The following is a 19,747-nucleotide window of genomic DNA, read 5'->3' on the forward strand; positions in this document are numbered from 1 at the left end:
GAAAGACATTTATGCCACTGACACAACAACCCAAGATTTAAACCACAAAAACTATTCTAAATCTACAATATTGTTAAAAAATCAGGAGCTGCAATAAATAAACAGCAGAATGAAACACTCAGTACTCAGTTTGCCCTAGGAGTTATTAAATTCAACCTTTTGTGGCTCAAAGCTTATCGTAAAGCCCCCCAAATTATTGCCCATGGAACATATATTGCACAATACAATACAATAATTCGATGTAGTATTTATTGTGACAGGCCTGCTTCTTGCTTTTATTTAGTCCAACTCATAGAACACGTATCCTTTTTCTTATGATGGTCCAAAATGTGTTAAATTGGATGTGGCGTCAAAAAGGCAGTAAAATCTATTGCAAATCCTTCACCATTCTGGGTCTTCTGTACATTTTAAAAACAAACCGTAAGACAAACACATTCTTTCCTACACAGTTTGTAAAAAGTCAGACGAAGTTTGGAAAGTGCACCGCTGTGTTCCAAGTTCATATTGTCACACCCTTTGACCTCTCAGCCATTTTGAAAGCCGTGAATCTGAGAAGTAACTTCACAGTCGGCTGCTTCTAATAAACGCCCGAGCCAGAATGCTTTGGACAGATACCTGCAGGGAAGTCCCATTTAATCTCCACATTCCTCAAAATCATGAAGGACACAACCCTCTGCTTTGGACCTTTTGGCTTAGATCTGAACTTTAGATGACATTTTGGACTTCCAATACAGCTCCCATTGACACTGGATGATTGTATTACTCAGAGGAATTCCATAAGGTGTTTGGATATATAGGGAAATTATAGTAAAAGAAAAATATAATTCTGTCAACTGGACAAAAAAGTTGCATGAGTGAACATGTTTGACTGCTCATCCAAGCCACTTCTTCAGTTCTGGTCAGATTATTGCTGGACACTGCCTTATATATCTGAAGGGAAGAGCTAACTACACTCAAGCTAACACATCTATTGCTTACATGGGTAGATCACCAAAAATGATGATTCTGGATAAGCTCCTTCCTGTAAACTGTTGTATGGAGTTTGACTAAATATCACTGAATACCTTTCAATAATAACCCAAAACAATATACCCAAAAGTTTATGAATCTCAAATTATAGTAAAAATTTCTTGGATTAAGCCCTAATTCAACAAAGCTCCAATTTCTAGATTCTCAGTCTAGTTCTTTCAGATTTAAAATGACTTCAAGATAGCAGTCGTTTCAATTTTTTTAATATTGGTACTTTTAGACAAATATAAGGCAGTGTCCGCCAATGATCTGACCAGAACTGAAGAAGCTTGGATGAGCAGCAAAACGTCTTTTTTGATGGTAGAAAAAGGTACCAATGTTTTGCCTGTGTAATCCCTCAATTTTACTATTTCCTTTGGCAAAACAAACTGTATCATTCAGCTGAATATAGGCTAACTATATTTCAACCTTGAAAGACCCAGATATGAAAGAAACATATTAGTAGGTCTTATTATATTGAGTTATGTTTGCTGCTCAGACCTCGGCAGAAGACATTGTGATGAAAGGCGTGGCCAGTTAGATGACGTTTTGGAGATGTCTGGGGAGGTGGTGGGGCGTGGCACGAACTGAAGCGGCCATGTGTCTGATGGGGGTTTAAATAAGGCAGACTGGGCACTAGTTGGACGAAGAAGAGGTACGGCGGGCAGCGGGGAGGATTAATAGGAGGTGGTGATGAAGGCTGAGGAACAGGTAAACTCTGGAGAAGCTCTGAGTAGATTGGAGCGGAGTCTTCCAGGCTGAGTTTACGCTAGGTCCATTATCGTTCAAAATTGTGGTTTGCTGGTTAGGTTTTTGAACACATGTGTTTTTGGAGAGCAATACACTTTTGATATATGACTTAGGGTTGTCAAAAGTACTGAAAATCAGATACTAATCAATACTAACACTAATATCAAAACTAGATACTCATTTGAGCAAGTATCAATACTAAAAAAGTCACATTAACAGGACAAAATTTGAGCTTTCCTGAGCAGTTTTTGTGTCATTTTGAGCAAAGACCTCATGCTGATAAAGAAAGCACTATTATTTTGTATATGAAAATGGCATCTTTTACTAAAACAAGAAGCATATATATATCATTTTATCTTCACTGCGGTATTCGGTATCGAGTATTAAGCGAATGCCTTAATATCGAAATCAAGCTTGAAATTTTAGTATCGCGCCAACACGAGTATGACTGAGTGACCTTTCAAAATGAAATCATAAAAAAATGGGATATTAATTTTATGTCCACTTCTATGATTCTATGATACCCAGTTGCTTCAATGCATTTTGGTCATTTTTGCAGGTTTTGTTTTCAGACATAGCCTAGCCAAAATTCGAGTGATTGTATACAACAACATTATGCTGTTTGGATTTTCCCAGAGCGTCACTTTCCCTCCATCCTGCAAATTATGGCTTAATTAGACTTCAATTATGTGAAATGGCTGAATATTTACATGGCGAGGGTTTAAACGTTTCCATGTGTGCAACAAGAGCTAAATCATTTCACTTCACAGCCTATTTTCTGGTTTTAAGTATTTAAAAAAGACACCATATTGTGGCCAAATGTTTCTTAAATTGCCAAGTAGCTGATCACCTGTGGATCATAGTTTTCAATTCAATTCAATTCATTTATTTTTGTAACGCCCAAAATCACAACAACAGTTGTCTCGAAGGGCGTTCATGTTTTGGTTGATGGGGGAAACCGGAGTACCCGGAGGAAACCCATCCAGACACGGGGAGAAACATGAAAAACTCCACACAGAAAGGCCTGGTGACCCGGGGATCGAACCAGCCTTCTTGCTGTGAGACATGAGTGATGGCACTCAGTCACCGTGCCGCCAAGACACAAAAAACAAAACAACAGGAAGAATCAGACACAACAAGAAAAATCAGACACAACAGGAAAAATCAGACACAACAGGAAAAATCAGACAACATAAGAAATCGGCCAGGAGACCAGACGAGGAGGTTTTAAAAGGTTGTCAACAGAACTACGCTTAAAAGAAAGAAATATCTCTCTGGAACTTTAAAACCAAGCAATTTCAGTTAAAGTTTAAGTTATTTAAAAAGTGTTGAAGTATAGATTACTAGATCGTATACGTTTTGGAGCCCATTTCGTTCCTTCAGGTAAACTTTTGAAGACACAAACAATTCTGGTTAACGGCCTGTCATTTGCTGGTCTCCATGGAGAACAGATGTTATTGCTTGCTAAGAATTTTCCACAGTATGGCATTAATCCTATCTCGCCTGTTTGGTTCATCAAGAGTTTGGGGGTGTGAAGAAGGATGGATGATGAACCCTTACTAGAAAAGTTACGTAGTGAAGCTTTAAATGGGAGACTACTACAAATATGTTTAACTATCTTTGAAGCTCCTGAGGTGTCTTGAAAATGTGTAATTTAGTTAAGAAAATATCTTGCAAATCACAATTGTTTACAGCCTAGACACGGCGGCCGTACACAAATACCAGTTGTTTGGACTCCAAGAGCTGCTAGCCAAAAACAGGAAGCTGCTAGTGTGTTTGTATGTTAGCTTTGACGCTCTTTCTAAAGACTGTGGTTTCAATGGCTGGCCCTTATGCTGTTTGGGCGCAGGTTTGAACATTAGGAAGATGTCCAAAACCAAAATAAGACAAAAGAGGACGTGAGACAGAGTGGACATTTATTCAGCACTGAGACGACTTTAGTCTGGATTGATTTAAGACTTAAACTGACCATGAGCCAGCCTCCGGACTTCATAGACCCCAGTTGAAAAGGCATTATGTTGTTTGCCAAAAGAGCTCAATGGTAGCTAGCTTTCCTTGGTTAGCTTGCAAATTGGTGTATAAACAGTGCTAGAGTGTCCAAAGTTTATAAAGAGGCATACATTTTAATTATTCTAAATAAGTTGTGAGAAAAACTGAATTGGTGCGATGTTATTTAAGTTGGCAGTCGGTTAGCTTGGACTCGGCTAGCTTACAGCCTCATGACTCAGACTGTTTTAGCTTCTGTTTTTCCACGCTTGTTCACAGTCTTTCTCTCTCTGGCCAAGAAAAAACTCAAAGGATTCTATTTTTGTGTGTGACTGACCTAATTTGGAATGCGTTTAGTTGTAGGCTAGCGCTACAAGAACTGCGGTTTGATCGTTTAGTTCATTATATACGATTAGGAACAATAACATGAGAAAAACTGTACTGTATCATAATAACTTTTAATCAGGACTAAGCCAGGACCAAACAAGAACTTGAACGAAACCTAACTCCGGACCAAACCGTGACTGGAAGAGGACCAAACTAGCTAACGATGACCATGCTAATGTAGCTTACCGTAACTTTTCTGGTGAAGAGCCTGCTACCCACTTGTCTCCAAAGAGATGAATTTCTTTGTTTTGAATGTTTCAGAGTACGACATTTAAGGTTTCTATGTAGTGTTTACTTGTGTGTATGTGTTTTTTTAGGGAGTAAAAAAATCACATGAACATCCATTCTGACTGTGAGCAATCTCGCCTTTACACAGATGTAACGTGTAACTTGTCATGTCTCTTTGGAAATACTTTTAGTGGCATACTTTGTAACTTTTCAGGTAGAGGGTACGCTACTAGTGTGTTCCACAGTGCACTTTGAAGATTTTAACGTAACAGCCCAATAACTAGACCTATCCCACTTCCATTTTTCTGCTAGCATCACAGTTGCTCTTATATGTCCCGCGTCACACAATGGCTAATTATCACACAAAGCCCTTGCAACTCTATTGACCCAGGTCCAAAACAAAGAAACTGGGACACACATTCCAGTCTGGTCTCTGTTCTTATATAGACTAATGACCACATCTGACCCTGCACTTTTCTACGGCACAGCAACACACAGCGGAGGCCGTAAGCGGAGGACATAAGGAGCGCTTTGTTTCCCTGCCCCTGCCTCAGACCCAAAGCTTTAATCACATGTGAATGCTCCCGTGCGTATGGTCGGCATTATCCAATCAATCCATCACTAACCTGACCTACACGATTCCCTCCCACCGCCCCCGGAGCCAGCAGTCGAGACCAGGCCAGAGGAGTGGAATTTTTGGGTCACAGTATAAGCTAGCTAGAGAGCAGGTCCGGAAACATGGAAATGAATTGTGGAGGGTCAACAAAAATAAGTGTAAATTTGCTAGGCACTGACAATTAGCTTAAGATTTGAAAATTGGTCCCTGGGTTCTGCATTGCGGTCCCACTGCTCCTGACTGTTGACTGACTCCCTTAAAGGTATTGAAGGATGGGTCAAAGGTAAGGTACACTTTACTGTCCCTGTTGGGAAATTTGTCCTCTGCATTTGCCCCATCCTTCAATGATACTTGGGCAACTTGTCAGGAGCGGTTTATTGAAAGGACGGGAAACTTTGAATTGATTTTTTGCCATATCGACCAGCCCTGAGCGGGGATTGGTTGAAAGGCAAATGTAGTAGGCTGTCATATCCCTCTGTAGGCTGTAACTGCCTTCAACGCCAAAAATTTAAAGGGAAGTAGACATACTTGGAATTGATTCATGAACAAATACATGAAAGGTTCCATAGGTACATCATCCCTCACTGACTGTATACATAGCATTAACAGTATATTGGACACAGACATGAGTGAGTATGATTGTGTCCAGCTGCTGTGTGGACAGGAGGTCTCACTCTGCACCATCGAGCTCCGCACATGAGCGCATTCCACTGTTCTTCTCCTTTTACAAGTTAAACAATAACACTTCCACTCCTCTAAACACGGTCCTAAACCCAGCCCGGAGAGAGCGCATGGGGTCTGGGGACTGTCTGGGATTCATGGTGATCCCATTTGACCCAGGACTTATAAAGGAATGTCGCCGGCTTATGTGTTAGTTGTTTTTTGTGGTTGCAAGATTACCTGGCTATATCATACTTGGATAATATAAATGTTTTGTAGATAAATTTTGTAGTTAAAGGACACATATGGAAAAAATTTGCCCATGTTATAACATTGTTCCATCATCAGAAAAACACCTGGAGTTGTGTTTTGCTTCATTCACGCTTCCCCTGAACTGCCATAAAACACTTCGTGATGTAACATACAAAAGCCCAGCATAGTTTTACATTACTACTGCGTGATTATATTAGCATGTTCGTGCATGTTCTTTAACTAACATTCGTTTTTTTCTCCCATGGCAATTCCCTCTGCTGCCAGTAGATGGAGTTGGCATGAATCCAAAGTTATTCTTCACTTTTCTAATGCATTCCGAGCATCCTAATTATTCATTGTGATGAGTTGATGAGCGCTTTTCACAACTTTCAGACGACAAAGCGGCGTTTAACATCACGGTATTGCTAACAACAACTAGCATGCTAACAACACACCGGCCTTACTTCCTTTTTTGTGGAGGATTCAAACGTTTTATAATTACATACAGACAGACAAAATATTCAGTACAGCCCTCGCAATGTTTTCTTCCATTGATTCCAACAAAAGCCCACAAGGGTCAATTCTGGGTCTGAACTCAATTGCCTCTCATGCTGTTAACATCTTTAACATACATATCTCCAGGCCATAGCTACATACATATTTACATTCTAGTTACTCTGGTGAGTGCACACTCTGACATTTGTTTAAGATTCCGGTCCCTTAAATAAACATGGAGAAGCTCCCTGCGTCGCGGCGGACTCCAGACAGTGTTGACTGACAAACTGCATCAAACAACTGCTCCTGCATTTTCCCAACTCCCAGACACCGGGGATGGACCCAGGACCAGGAATGGAAGGCATGTAGGATGGATGAAATCAGGTGTAAATATAGTGCCATTAGTGTATACACTGAAATAGCTATATGTAGGTTCTGGGTTCTCTGAAGAGGATTAAAATGTGAAAAGTGAAGGAATAATAAAAGTCCATTTTGCAGAATAAGACTGCTTCAAAAGTGCACATCTGGTGGAGGGTGTCACCTTCTTGTCTTTAAGTAGATGCCATTGCTTTGCCTGGAATGTTTCACAGCAAGGGTGATTTTGTTGCTCAGAAATGAAAAAAATATGTATCCTTACTGAGAGTGGGCTCGCTTCTCTTCTCCACAGATCTGACTTGTATCTGACCTAATGGAAAGCAATTACATCTCCATGTAGACAACCAGATGGTACACTCTCCTCCAGAACATGTTTGAATTCGTCATTGTCAGTTTAAGTATAAAAAGTATTGCAAAACTTCTTGAAATATTTGTCCCCCCCCCCCAAAAAAAAATGGCAACCCCCTAAGGAGACGTCTTACAAATCTACAGTATATTAAGCAGTGGCTGATAGACTTGGCTGGGCTGAGCTTGGGCCTATTCTGTTCAATGGAGCGTGGTTGCACTGATCACTGTCAGATGTGGATGAAATCTTATCCAGCTAACGGGGCGTCGCGCTTCACCAGATCTCCTCTGTAGTCCCCTTTGTTTGGGGAATGCGCTCTGATGATGCCACTTCCTGTCTAAAATACGGACTCATCCAGCCTGTATTTTCCAGTTTGCCAAGAAAAGGTGACTTCAGAAGTTTGTTATGATTTGATGGCCTAGCTTTAAAGGTGCTATATGCGATTTCTATTGTCTTAAACTAACATCTGAAAGTTTATTTGACTTTTTTTGTCTTTACCAGTAGATGATATGTGAAACCTTACCCCCCCTCCTCCCCCATGTGTGCTCTCTGGTCTTCTTCTGTCAGGCCAAAGCACACTAGGGCCAAAGCACACTATAGGACAGAAGTAACATAGATAGCATCTAGTGGTGATATGTGAGAATGCAACTGGAGCAGGTGGGCCACCCTAATTATAGATGGTATCTTTAAAAACAGAACTAGTTCATTTGAAAGAGCTGCTCATAGAATATATCTGTACTAAGGCAAGACAAATTTTGCTCAAATACGTGGGGGGGGGGAAATATTCAATTCAAACATTTTATGATGAGGTTGCTATTTTTTGTAAACTCTAAGTCACTGTATACATCTATTAAAGGTCCTATATTACGCAAAATTGACTCTTGTGAGCTTCAATTCATGTTATAATGCTGTTACCTCTTCAAAAACAGACCTGGAATTGTGTTTCGTTTCATTCACACATGTTTGCGTAACACTTTATTATTAGTCTGTCTACATCTCCAAAGCTCAAAATGCTCTGCCAGGGCTGAAATTACCTAAATGATTCTAGTGAAGGTGTATGAAGTTTAAAAACACAGTGGAGCACTTGGAGAAATGAACAGCCTAAATATGCAAGGAGTGAAAGAAACAAAACACAACTCCGGGTATGTTTTTGATGAGGAAACATTATAACATAGATCGAAAATTGTGTAAATTAGGTTCTTTCCTGTCAATAATGCTGCACTTTTTAGTACTGTGGGGCTACAGCCTAAGAGATGTGACAACACTAACTTGTCAAACCCTGTAGTTTTCAACCCAAAAGCGTAGATTATTACTCCTGTCTGAAGCTTGAGCCTGTTGAAAGCCCTGTCACATGCTCCGCTCCCTCATCTGCTTCTGATTTGTGAGTTTGTCGCTGTAAATGCTTGTGTCTGTGCTTCTACTGTTACGAGGCCTGGCTCCTGACGCTTCACTCCAAACTTAAACAACACCACTCTTGCTCCACTCATTAATCCAAAAGTTGACTGGTTGTTCTGCCATTGCCTCCAGTGCTTGTGAAGACTAGTTAGGTCAATGTAGTCAGGTAGTTCATACTGCCTTTGTATAATTAAGCAAGACACTTCACCCACCTTCGTTATGGATGTAGTGTGTTAATAGTCCTGGCGCAGTTTGGCGGCCATTTTCGCTCCCCAGATTATGTATATAGCTAAAGAGTGGTGGATGAAGTACTCAGTTTTGTTACTTAAGTAAAAGTTCAGTGGTAAAAAGTTACTGAAGTAAAAATAAAAGTATCACATGTAAAACATCATCTTAAGTAAAAGGATTTAAATACCCATTTAAAAATGTACTTTTAGAGTAAAAAGTAGAAGTATTTCATACAAGTTTTGTTAATTTGTTAGTATTAAATGTAGTGATACTGATTAAAAATGATACATGTTTTGGCCACAGTAACAATACGAATCATTTTTCTTATAAATTTTGTGTATTTATTTTGGTTTTTTCTCAAAGATGAAGCTTCAACTCGAAAACATTACCACGAAAATGGTAAAAATAATCCCTCAAATCAAATGAAAAGTGCTTTTTTGCTTTTCAGTACAGTTCAAAGATGTAGTGGAGCAGAAAGTAGAGATACATGCTCTCAAATGTAGTGAAGTTAAAGTAAAAAGTATCCACGTTAAAATCCACACAGTAAAATACAGATACCTGAAATGTTTATTTAAGTACGGTGCTTTACTACTTTTACTTCATTACGCTCCACCACTGTAGCTAAACCCTCACAAAGTTTGGTATCTGAATGAATCATTTCTAGACATTGAGAATTTTGAGAAGCTTATTTCAGTTCACTTTTTCAAACTTTAATTTCATCGTATGCGTGTGAACCCAAAATCCGATCAGAGGTCTTCATGAGTTTAATAATACTGTTCCATCTTCACTCTGTATGTGGACAAATCTAGCATGCCTCTATGATTGAATCTGATTGTGAAAACTCAACTTAATTTGAAACGAGCCGACCTCAGGCGACGCTCATATTTCCGCAGTGTCCTGAATGCCCCACTGCCTCACTGACCCACTTCCCTGCCATGCAAATGGAGCAGACGAGCGGTTGGATATTTACATGACAAATATTGGCTGTGTTTTCCAGCGCAGGGCTTTTACGGCACCGTAAAACATGGCTGTGTATCGCTCACACGCAGACCAGTGTAAACGGCGCAGGTGAATGGAGCTGTGGGATATAAACTGTTTACAATGGGACGGGGTCTGGTGGGGCGTTCACGTGCAGCTGGTTCAGGAGATGTTTGAAGGTTTTCTGTGAGGCCTTGTTTGGAGATGTGGTTTGAAAGTATGAGCCAGTGACTAAAACAGAATCATGGGAGCTGTTCTGAATTTTTTGATAAATTGGGAATGCTCCACAGTATGGCATTAAAGGCCCCGTTTCCCATGTGTATGAGTAAAATTTGGCTTTCCCCACAACAGATATATATATCGTATAAGCAGCTCTTGAGGTCAAAATAAGCCCGCTGTGTACGGTCTGCATCTAATTTTAATCGTTTTATTGTGCGATAATCAGGAAGTACACAATAGAACGCTAGTTGTTGTTAGTATCACTGTGCAAAACTCCACACTGGTCCCTGAAAATTGTGAAAAGTGCTTGTAAACTCATTGCAGTGAATAATTACAATGTTCTGAATGCATAAGGTAAGTGAGGAATAGCTTTGGACTTATATTTTTCATGTTTTTAAGGCAAAGTAAAATCAGGTACTTTCAACTTATCCTCTATCTTGCTAAAACATGTCAAGTCTTGAAAAATATGCATTCTCAGGGCTTGCCTCTCCACAGATCTCACCTATAACCTTGGGCTGGTAGCGTCACCTGTTTGTCTAGAAGGTGTGTTTATGTTTAATGTCATACTGTGGTACATTGCAGGCAAAGCAATAACGGCTCCATGGAGATAAGCAGGTGATGGACCCTCCACCAGAAATGTTACATAGTGTAGCTTTAGCAAAACATGTCCTTCATTCTCAGATTTTTGTGAACTTTGTATGTTGCTCTTGCTCGTATCTGCATATACCAAAATTTTTGCATTTTTGTTAGACGTCTGTTTCCCTCTGATCATCACACTAAACTTGATACCTACAGCCCTGCAGAGTTGAGTTTTGTTTCACATGTTTAACACACAAAACCTGCATATTTAGGCTGAGTTCTTCTCTCAGACAGAAAACACTCTGTTCCACCTTGTGATGTCATCATGTGGTAATACAGGAAGTGCTCCACTGTGTTTTTAAACTTCATACACCTTCACTGGAATTATTTGGATAATTTCAGCCCTGGAATTGCCAATCTCTACTGAAATAAAGGTAAAAAGTAGCTGTTAATTTGAAAACTATCACTTCATGACGTCACAAGGTTGAACTAAGCATTTTGAGCTTTGGTGATGCAGACAGACAAATAATAAAGTGTTACTCAAACATGTGTGAATGAAACAAAACACAGCTCCAGGTATGTTTTTGAGGATGTAACAACATTATAACATGACTTAATGTTGTTAATGTTCATATCTTGATTTACGCACACAATAGTGAAATAAAAACACCAGGATTATGTAGAGCAGATTAATTTAACCCCAAAATGACGAAACCTGACAGCAGCAGTTACGGAAAGAGGGGTGACGAATTAGAGCCAGAGTATATGGAGCCGGAAGCGCGCTCATGATCACTTCTTATCTGGAACGTGGCAGCTAGCAGGTTAGCTATGTCCGTTTACATATTCAGTCTATGGCACCACTATTAGCGTATACCACTGAGGAGTCATAGTTGCATGAATTAGACTCAAAGTGCTTGACGCTATTAAATTATCCAGTTGAATCGTTCTAATTGTTCCAGTGACCTCGAGTGAAAATAAACAGTAGAAAACCATATGGAGCTGATTCATAATATTTACTGCTATTTCCTGACGCTATTTCATATCAGTGTGCTTGTATCTGACATATAGACGACCTCACTAACATATGAGTGCAAGTTGGAATGGTTCGAAATGTTTTCATAGTAATACGAAATACTATTTGAGGAATTTCTGTCATAAATTTTAAAGCATTGACCCTATAATGACCTGACAAGGAATCACACGACCTAACCAAGAAATACTTGTGCTTAAGGCCATAAATCACTACCATTTGGAATCAATTAAAACTGGTCCCGCCCCCTCTGCTCTTAACTGATGTCTGATTGGTTGTAAGTGGAGGTAAAAGTGCTGTGATTGGTTGGTCTCAGGTGTTTGAATGTCTTCTGCTGTGGTAGTCGGACATAACTTAGTGCTGATGTAAGGAACTTGAGATTTACATTGTGAAGGTGGTGCGTTCAAATGTCTTAAACCTGCCACTGGTTATGTGTGGGAATGAAGAATATTCGCCCACCCACAACTCTTTAAATGAACCCTATGTAAGATTTAGATTTGAAATTTCATAAACTTGACCTAATTGTGTGAGGCAGACACGTTCAAAGCAAATAAAGCCCAACTGGTAACAATTATAATGCTGATTTTTCTTAATTACAAAAACACTGGACATGTGGTCAAGTTGTTTATGTTACTACTTTGTGTTTTGGTTGTCAAGACCCATCACAAAGGAGAATGAGCCTCACATGCGTCTCTCATTTGGGTTCCTAGTTTCAATGCTGAAATCCAGTTGGTTTAAACCTAAAATGCCAGTCTCTGATCTGAATGGTCACTACCTAAACCCCAGCACCTGCAGCCAATCATGAATCAGTGCTAGTGCAGCCTGTGCAGCTCAGTGAGTGAACTCTGGAGGTTCTGAGATTTCACATGAGGCCTGTCTATTTACTGACAATGAGAAATGTTGTATGTGTCTTTATCTGTAGGTTACGACTCTTGCAACACAGGTTCAGCTGTGATTATAATACCTAAACTACAGACTGTATAAAGAAGTGGACTAAGTGATGTCACCCATAGTGTTCAGCTCCAGTCAAATGAAGCATGTCGAGGCTAACAGTTATAGGGGCGAATTTGGAGCCAAGTTCCATATTAGGAATTCTGATCGCAAGTATCATAGCAACCAAAGAGCCAATCTGGAGCGGGGCCGTTGAAGGTAATGCCCCTTCCCGCACACATCGCTGGTTTAGCAGGGCTTTTATGAAACACTCTCAAAGAAACTTGTTGCTAACCTGCACCTGATTTGTCTGTTATTACTGTTCATATCTTGATTTACGGACACAATTGGAAATAACCACCAAGGATCATGTAGAGCGGGTTAATACAAACATTTTAAGACCAAAATGACGAGCCTGACAGCAGCAGCTACAGAGAGAGAGAGGCCACAGTTTTTCAGTGTAAAGTGAATTGGAGCCAGAGTCAGTGGAGCCCAAACTGCGTCCACGCTCACTTCCTATCTGGAACGTGACGGCCAGCAGATTAGCTATGTTCATTTATATATAGAGTATATCTCTATGAAAACAAGATTTTAGTGTCATATTTTTTTGCAGTAAAAACACTAAAACATTTTAAATTGAATGAACACAACACATCTGGAGCAACCAAGATGGATAGAACTTAAACTAGTGTATTTTAAACATCTCCCCATATCTATATTTAGTTTTTGCTGCCTTATAATTACCCATTAGCTCTTTAATTCTCCATTAGCTCTTTGCCATAAGGAGTTATTTTACATGACAACTGTCCATTCTTGGTTATACATTTAAATGTTAGCAAGTCTTGTGTTTATTGCAGTGTCTGCAGGCCTAGTTCATTAATAAACAGTGTCCTCTTATAGCTCTAATGTGGTTAACGTTAATGGCATCTCACCACACAGTTCTATGAGTCCTGGTCTGTCCTCAGGGAGCGTTCAGGCGTAATTGGAGATTTGAGACACTGGGAAATTCCCCTGTTTAACGCAGCAGACACTTGAACAGCTCATAGTTGTGTTAACCCATAATCAAGTCTAATCATATTCTGTCAGAACATTTCAATAGTTTTTGAAAGTTTGGTTGAAGGCTGTTTATAAAAGCAAAGATGTGGAAAAAGCCTGAAACTGTTTCCAGTTTAGAGCAAGTTTACTGTAATTTAGATGTTTATAAGGATTTGGAGTTGTTTAGTAATTTACTGGTTAGCTTAAATTAGCTTTTAATGCTAAGGAATCTGTCAACAAACTTAGCTAGATTGGATTTTAGATTGAAGTCACATGCGTTGTTTTTCCCAGGTATTAAGTTCAGTAGTTTAGTTTAGCGAGCAGTAACACAGTGTTTACCAGCTGACAAATCAATTCTTAACAAATAAATAACTTGATAACTTGCTAATAAAATAATTTCACCCTTTATTTTAGCACTGAAAATCACATGTAAACTTTTTTTTTTCTTTTTTTTCCCTTTTTTTCCTTTTTTTAAGTCTACTGTGAATATTTTTGTAAAGAAAATGAAACTTTTGTATTGCTTTACAAATGTGTATTAACAATTAACAACAGAATATTATATATTTTTTGTGGGAAAAAGTCTTGTGGGAAAAATGTTGCATATAACAGGAAGCTGAGACGCAGGAGTAGTCAGAAGAACTTTAAAGCACACCTGTTATGCAAAATGGACTTTTCAGAGCTTTTAACTCTGCTCTAGTTGTTTCCTTTCATTTACTTGTATTTGGAGTAATTCGTGCACGTTTGAGCAATTTTTAAACACTTATTTTCAAGATGCCATTTTGCAGATCAACCCCCTTTTTCACCTCCACTGATACAGGCCGACTGTGACATAATTCATTCTTCAATTTTATTTTCTTTATTAGTTATACATTTAGGATTCAACAGCATCACAGTCATTTTGATACAAATGGAAAAAACCCCGCTGCCCTCTAGAGTGATGTGCAGCTATCTGACTGTAGCAGCTGACTGGTTTTGTGATGACGGTTACAGCGACATCAACTCCCATTGGGTACTTCAGTTTTGGACTTGTTTCTTTTATTTAGGTTGTTTTAGATGAATATTATGATTTAAAATGTGCAAATTACAACATAATGATCCAAAGGTTCATAGATTATAACTACAGAGCGGACACAAGCACAGTTAAACCTAAATATCAGAACATTCTAATTCTAAGGCGATGATACAACTCAGTTTCAGTCAAATGTCCAGTCTCCATCAGGATGTCATTAATAACTCTGTTCATATTTCCACAGTGTACCTACAATATGTCTCTGTATTCACACTGTATTCTTGTCTCCTCTCCTCAGACATACATTGGGTCCATTCTGGCTGCGGTGAACCCGTACCAGAACCTCCCGGGCCTGTACGACCGCTCTGCCGTGGACCGCTACAGCGCCCATCACCTAGGAGATATCAGCCCGCACATCTACGCCATCGCCAACGAGTGCTACCGAGCTCTGTGGAGGAGGCCGCTCAACCAGTGTGTGCTCATCAGGTCAGTGTTTACAATATACTGTGGGTTCAAATAACGGCAATAATTCACTAGATATTAGAGTTCTTATGAGTAGAGAAGGCTTCAGCTGTGGTCATCTGGACACTGTTTTTGCATCGAAGACGTTTCAGCTCCCATAGAGAAGTCATTTTACATTTGATGCTACTGGTTTGCGACACTAGGATTTATACTATTCTAAATGGACTGAAATGAGTGTACTTGAAAATACTACATTTTTGACAAATGATTAACTACCCAGGTTAAATCTGATCTGAAACAGCAATAAAACACCAAGGTCTAAACTAGTCCCACACTAAAAGATCCCCATTTTATTGTGATACTTAAAGGTACACTGTGTAACTTTTCTGGAGCCACCACCTGCTTGTTTAATGCCATACGGTTGTATGATATTAGGAGAAGCAATGAAATCTCTTTGGAGGCAAGAGGGTAGTGTTCTCTCCACCTGAAAAATTCCACTGTGCATCTGTAAAGTCCCATTGTCAAACTTTTTATCCCAAAAATAGACTAAAGTAAAACCATGTGCAGTTTTTTTTCATTTTGGATGTTTTTATAGTACAAAAAACATAGTCAAACACGCATCCTTACTGCGAACGGACTCGCACCTCCACAAACTTGACTCTTACTTGCCTGGAGGAGGGCCTCTTCCTGCTTGTTTCCATGGAAATGTTGCTCTTTTGGCTATAATATTTCACAGCATGGCATAAAAGTGTATCTATCTCCATGAAGACTGTTCTGTAGTATAGCTTTAACGTTCTGTTCAATGGAATCATGCAGATGGTGTGGATGTGCCACCTCCAGAAAGTTACACAGTGTAGCTTTAAGAGTAAGTGTCCACTTGCAATTAAGTGTGAGAACTAGGGGATCAGTTGGTTTAAAGGGCCCACATTATAATCTATGTTATAATATTGTTTCTTTATCAAAAACATATCCAGAGTTGTGTTTTTACACATTTAACACACAAACCCTGCATATTTAGTTCTTCTCTCAGACAGAAAACACTCTGTTCCACCTTGTGATGTCATGTGGTAATACAAGAAGTGCTCCACTGTGTTTTTAAAATCCTTCCTTACAATTATTTGGATAATTTCAGCCCTGGAATTGCCTATCTTTGCTGAATAAAACATAAAAGGTAGCCATTATAACACCACTTAAAGCTCACAAGAATCACTTTTGTGTATTATAGGACCTTTAAAAAACGGCATTGCGAGTTTCGTTTTATAATTTGAATATTTTCGTCAACACAAAACACTCACCTTAGCTCTAAGATCCATTCCACGTTGGCATAGTCATTGATTCCTATAGAAACCATTAGTGTTTTGTTGTAATTTGAGTCAGCATGTTTTACCATAGCTCACTTCACCATAAGTACTTTCCTACAGCGTCCTGATTGTTTCTTCATGTTTATTACCTTATTACTCTGCTTAGACCTGCTTCGCTGGCATATTCCTGCACTTTCTTCTCCTCTTGCGGTTGGGAGCAGCTCTCTTAAATTAGCCGTATATATAACTTAGGAGCTAGGCACCGCGGTCGGGCATGGCATGGGCAGGTATTAGCATTAATGAGCAGATGTAGCATGTTAGCAGTCTCGGCATCCGCTCCCTTCCTCCCTCCCTCTCTCCGGATCTGGTTACCCACAATGCCTCAGTGCGACGGGCGGGCTTCCTGGGTCTTGCGTTGTAGATTTACGGTTCTTGGACACGGCGCTGGCACATTCACTAGGCTTCTCTTGTGCGAGGGGCTGGGTTTTACGAGAAGCCACTTTGAAAATGGTGTAAATTTAAGTAGGAGATGATCTTGAGAAGTTTGTGACAGAGGAAGAAGACCTTAGGGACCTTTGGGAATGATGTAATTTATGTATGTACCAGTATAAACCATTAATTAATCACATTTAAATCAAACCAAGATCCGGTTTTACTATCATCAGTGATCAGCTTGGGTCTTTTTAAGCGGTAAAAGCGTGTAGTTTGGAGTTCAAACTTTGGAGGAAGACATATTTTTGATACTCTTTTGCGTTTGAATGGACCCGATTAATAGTATGGCTTGTTTATGTTCATGAAATTTAAATTAAAAGCGATATTTGGTCATTTTTTTATCAGACAAATCACAACATTCTGGCGTTAATTCAAGATTCGTAGAACCATAGTTACATTCGGAACATTTTGTGTTTCCATTGTAGTAGATGTAGGGCTGTAAGCCTTTAGTCGTTTAGTCATGCCTGAGTACATTTTTCTGTATAAATAGTAGTTTTGCATGAATCCCAGTGCAGGTGTAGTCTTGTGAGTGCAGTCTGGGATCAGATACATAGAGATACGGAATAGTTTTTCAGAGCTTTTGCCTCCTCGATTCGGTTGACCACGAATAACTTGGGCAACTACAGCTAGTAAATCTGTGTGACAACGAGAGCTTTGTCTTTCCAACAATAGGAGCATACTACTTTTGTGTTTAAGTTCACTCTCTTATCCTCTACGTCCTGCTGTTCAGGGGCTACTGCACAATACACTGACCATAGACAAGGCATAGACAAAGCGTAGGTGAGGGAAGTGGTAGGGGTGGGTTTAGCTCCTAACTACATTTAGCCTATTAGCCACATTAGATTAACAAAGCTAAGTTAGCACAAAGCAGAAAAAGTTTTTATTTTCAGTGTTACGATAGCGCTTCACTGCCAGAGAGAGAAAAAAGAGAGTACTACCATTTAATGCTGAAAATCACATTCTATTGTCTAAAGAAAGAGAGTTTGAAATTTTAGTATCATGACAACAGTAATATTCATTTTTAGTGTCTTAGTAGAGTAATATTTATTATGTTTAGTTGACCATGTAGGAATTCCCTTTTGTGTTCCCAGATCAATTTTCATAAACTGTTTCTTTCACGTGTTTCCAAACCCTTTCTGTGTTTCTGGTTTCTTCTTGGTGGCATTTCTCAACAGTTTGGCTCTCAGATTGGTCCCCCTCACAATTAGTGGTTATTACACTCCCTGTGTTTATAGTCCACAAACCACATAGAACAAAAGGGAAAGTGCCCAGCTGAATGCACCAGATTAAATTCACAGTGAGGCCATGGTTCTTTGGCCATTTGATTGATCTTGCAAAATTACACTATTAAACTGTTTTTGTTTTTTTATGTCATACTCCCAGATTTCACTATCCCTATGTAGTTTGCCATGAAATATCCAAAAGGTAAATTCACAAATGTTGAACCTGATCATTTCTATTAGTTCAATTCAGCTTTATTTATATAACACATTTAAAATACAACTTAAGATGCCAGGGAGAAAAGGTGGGTTTTTAGTCTGGTCTTAAACTGCACTATAGACTGAGACGATCTGACAGGCAGAGGGCGCTGTTCCATAGTCTGGACGCTGCCATAGAAAGGGCTCTGTCAGGAGCTGGTCAGTTGACCTCTGAACTCAGGGCTTTGGGTGCAGTATAGGGCTCCAGTAACTCACTCGAATAAAGAGGACCCATAGAGTGCACATATTTAAACACCATCAGTAACATTTTGAATTCTCATATAAACTCATATTAGTGACTAGACCCAAGAACTCCCTGTATTACAACAAAAAGCTGCATTTTAACAATATTCCTTTTTGCTGCCTCTGTCTGTATTAAATATGATTGGCCTATAGAATATTGTGATGTCATAGGCGAGGATGTTAATAGGATAATCGTCCAGTTTGTTACAAAAACACAAGAGATGCATTGGTTAAAACTAGAGAATGATTTTCCCACTCAATAATGCCTCATAAAATCAGTGAATTAGTGAAGTGTTAATAACTTAAAATTACAATTATGAGTTTCATCATTTGAGCAGTTTTCAAGATATTTCTACGACACCGCCTTTCGGTTTAGGTGAGATCACTGCAACTGAAAAGATGCATTTATCTCATCAAGCTGGTCAAAGTTGAAATCTGGAATTCAAGTCATTTCACTCTTTCATTGTTGTGTTTTTTGTGTTTTTTTAAATAGTGCACTATGTAACTTTTCTCGTGGAGGGCACACCACCCACTTGTCTCCACAGAGATGTTGTAATGTTCCACAGCGTGCCATTAAACTGATCTATCTTGCATTTATTCAATTACAAGTGTTTAAAATGTGAAAAAATTATTTGAAAAAACATGTATTCTTACTGTGAGTGGGGTCGCCTCTTTATAGATCTGGCTTGTAACTTCTCCTTAATGTTTACGTAGGGATAGATAAGTTTAATGTCATACTGCGGAACATTTTGGACAACATACTAGTAGCTTAGAAACAAGCCAGACTTTTTTTTTTTTCAAGAATCAACATACATTTTTTTCTAGTCAAAAAACACCTTCACCTCCCGTTACCTTGAAAAACTACAGACTTGATTACGTTACCTTTCCAAAACAATTATCTTTTTCCAATTCCATTTCAGAGTCCTGGAGCGTTATCTTGTGTTGTGTGCGCGACCCCTGACCTCTGACACTTGAGGTTGTGGGTTGAATGCTGGACCCCTCCTCATTGGTTAATTACTGCGGCATGCGGGGTCAAGGCCTGTGAAAACATACCTGCCAGATTTACTCCAGGGATTTCAAACAGCCATTTTTTTTTTTTGCAAGAGCAGCAAAGCATGATGGGAAAAGATATGGAGGTGTTTGTTTAAAGATGAACATTCTTGCGTGTCTTAGCGGGCGGCTTAATCGCTCCATGTGGAGACTGGTGGGGTATATACGGGATCTATCTAATCCAAAGTGGAGGGAGTACGGTAAGTCCATATTGT

The 19,747-nt window shown here is 39.3% G+C and overlaps 1 protein-coding gene across 1 annotated transcript in view; it reads left to right on the forward strand.

Moving 5' to 3' along the window:
- The window catches only part of myo10 (myosin X), a 119,860-nt gene that overhangs the window by 53,122 nt on the left and 46,991 nt on the right, over window positions 1-19,747 (forward strand). Inside the window, exon 4 of the mRNA XM_033982865.2 lies at window positions 14,805-14,992. Within this exon, the coding sequence (XP_033838756.1) occupies window positions 14,805-14,992 (188 nt within the window). The remainder of the gene's footprint in view (window positions 1-14,804; window positions 14,993-19,747) is intronic.

The sequence above is a fragment of the Periophthalmus magnuspinnatus genome, chromosome 17 (assembly GCF_009829125.3).
Source record: "Periophthalmus magnuspinnatus isolate fPerMag1 chromosome 17, fPerMag1.2.pri, whole genome shotgun sequence".
Classification (NCBI taxonomy): domain Eukaryota; kingdom Metazoa; phylum Chordata; class Actinopteri; order Gobiiformes; family Gobiidae; genus Periophthalmus; species Periophthalmus magnuspinnatus.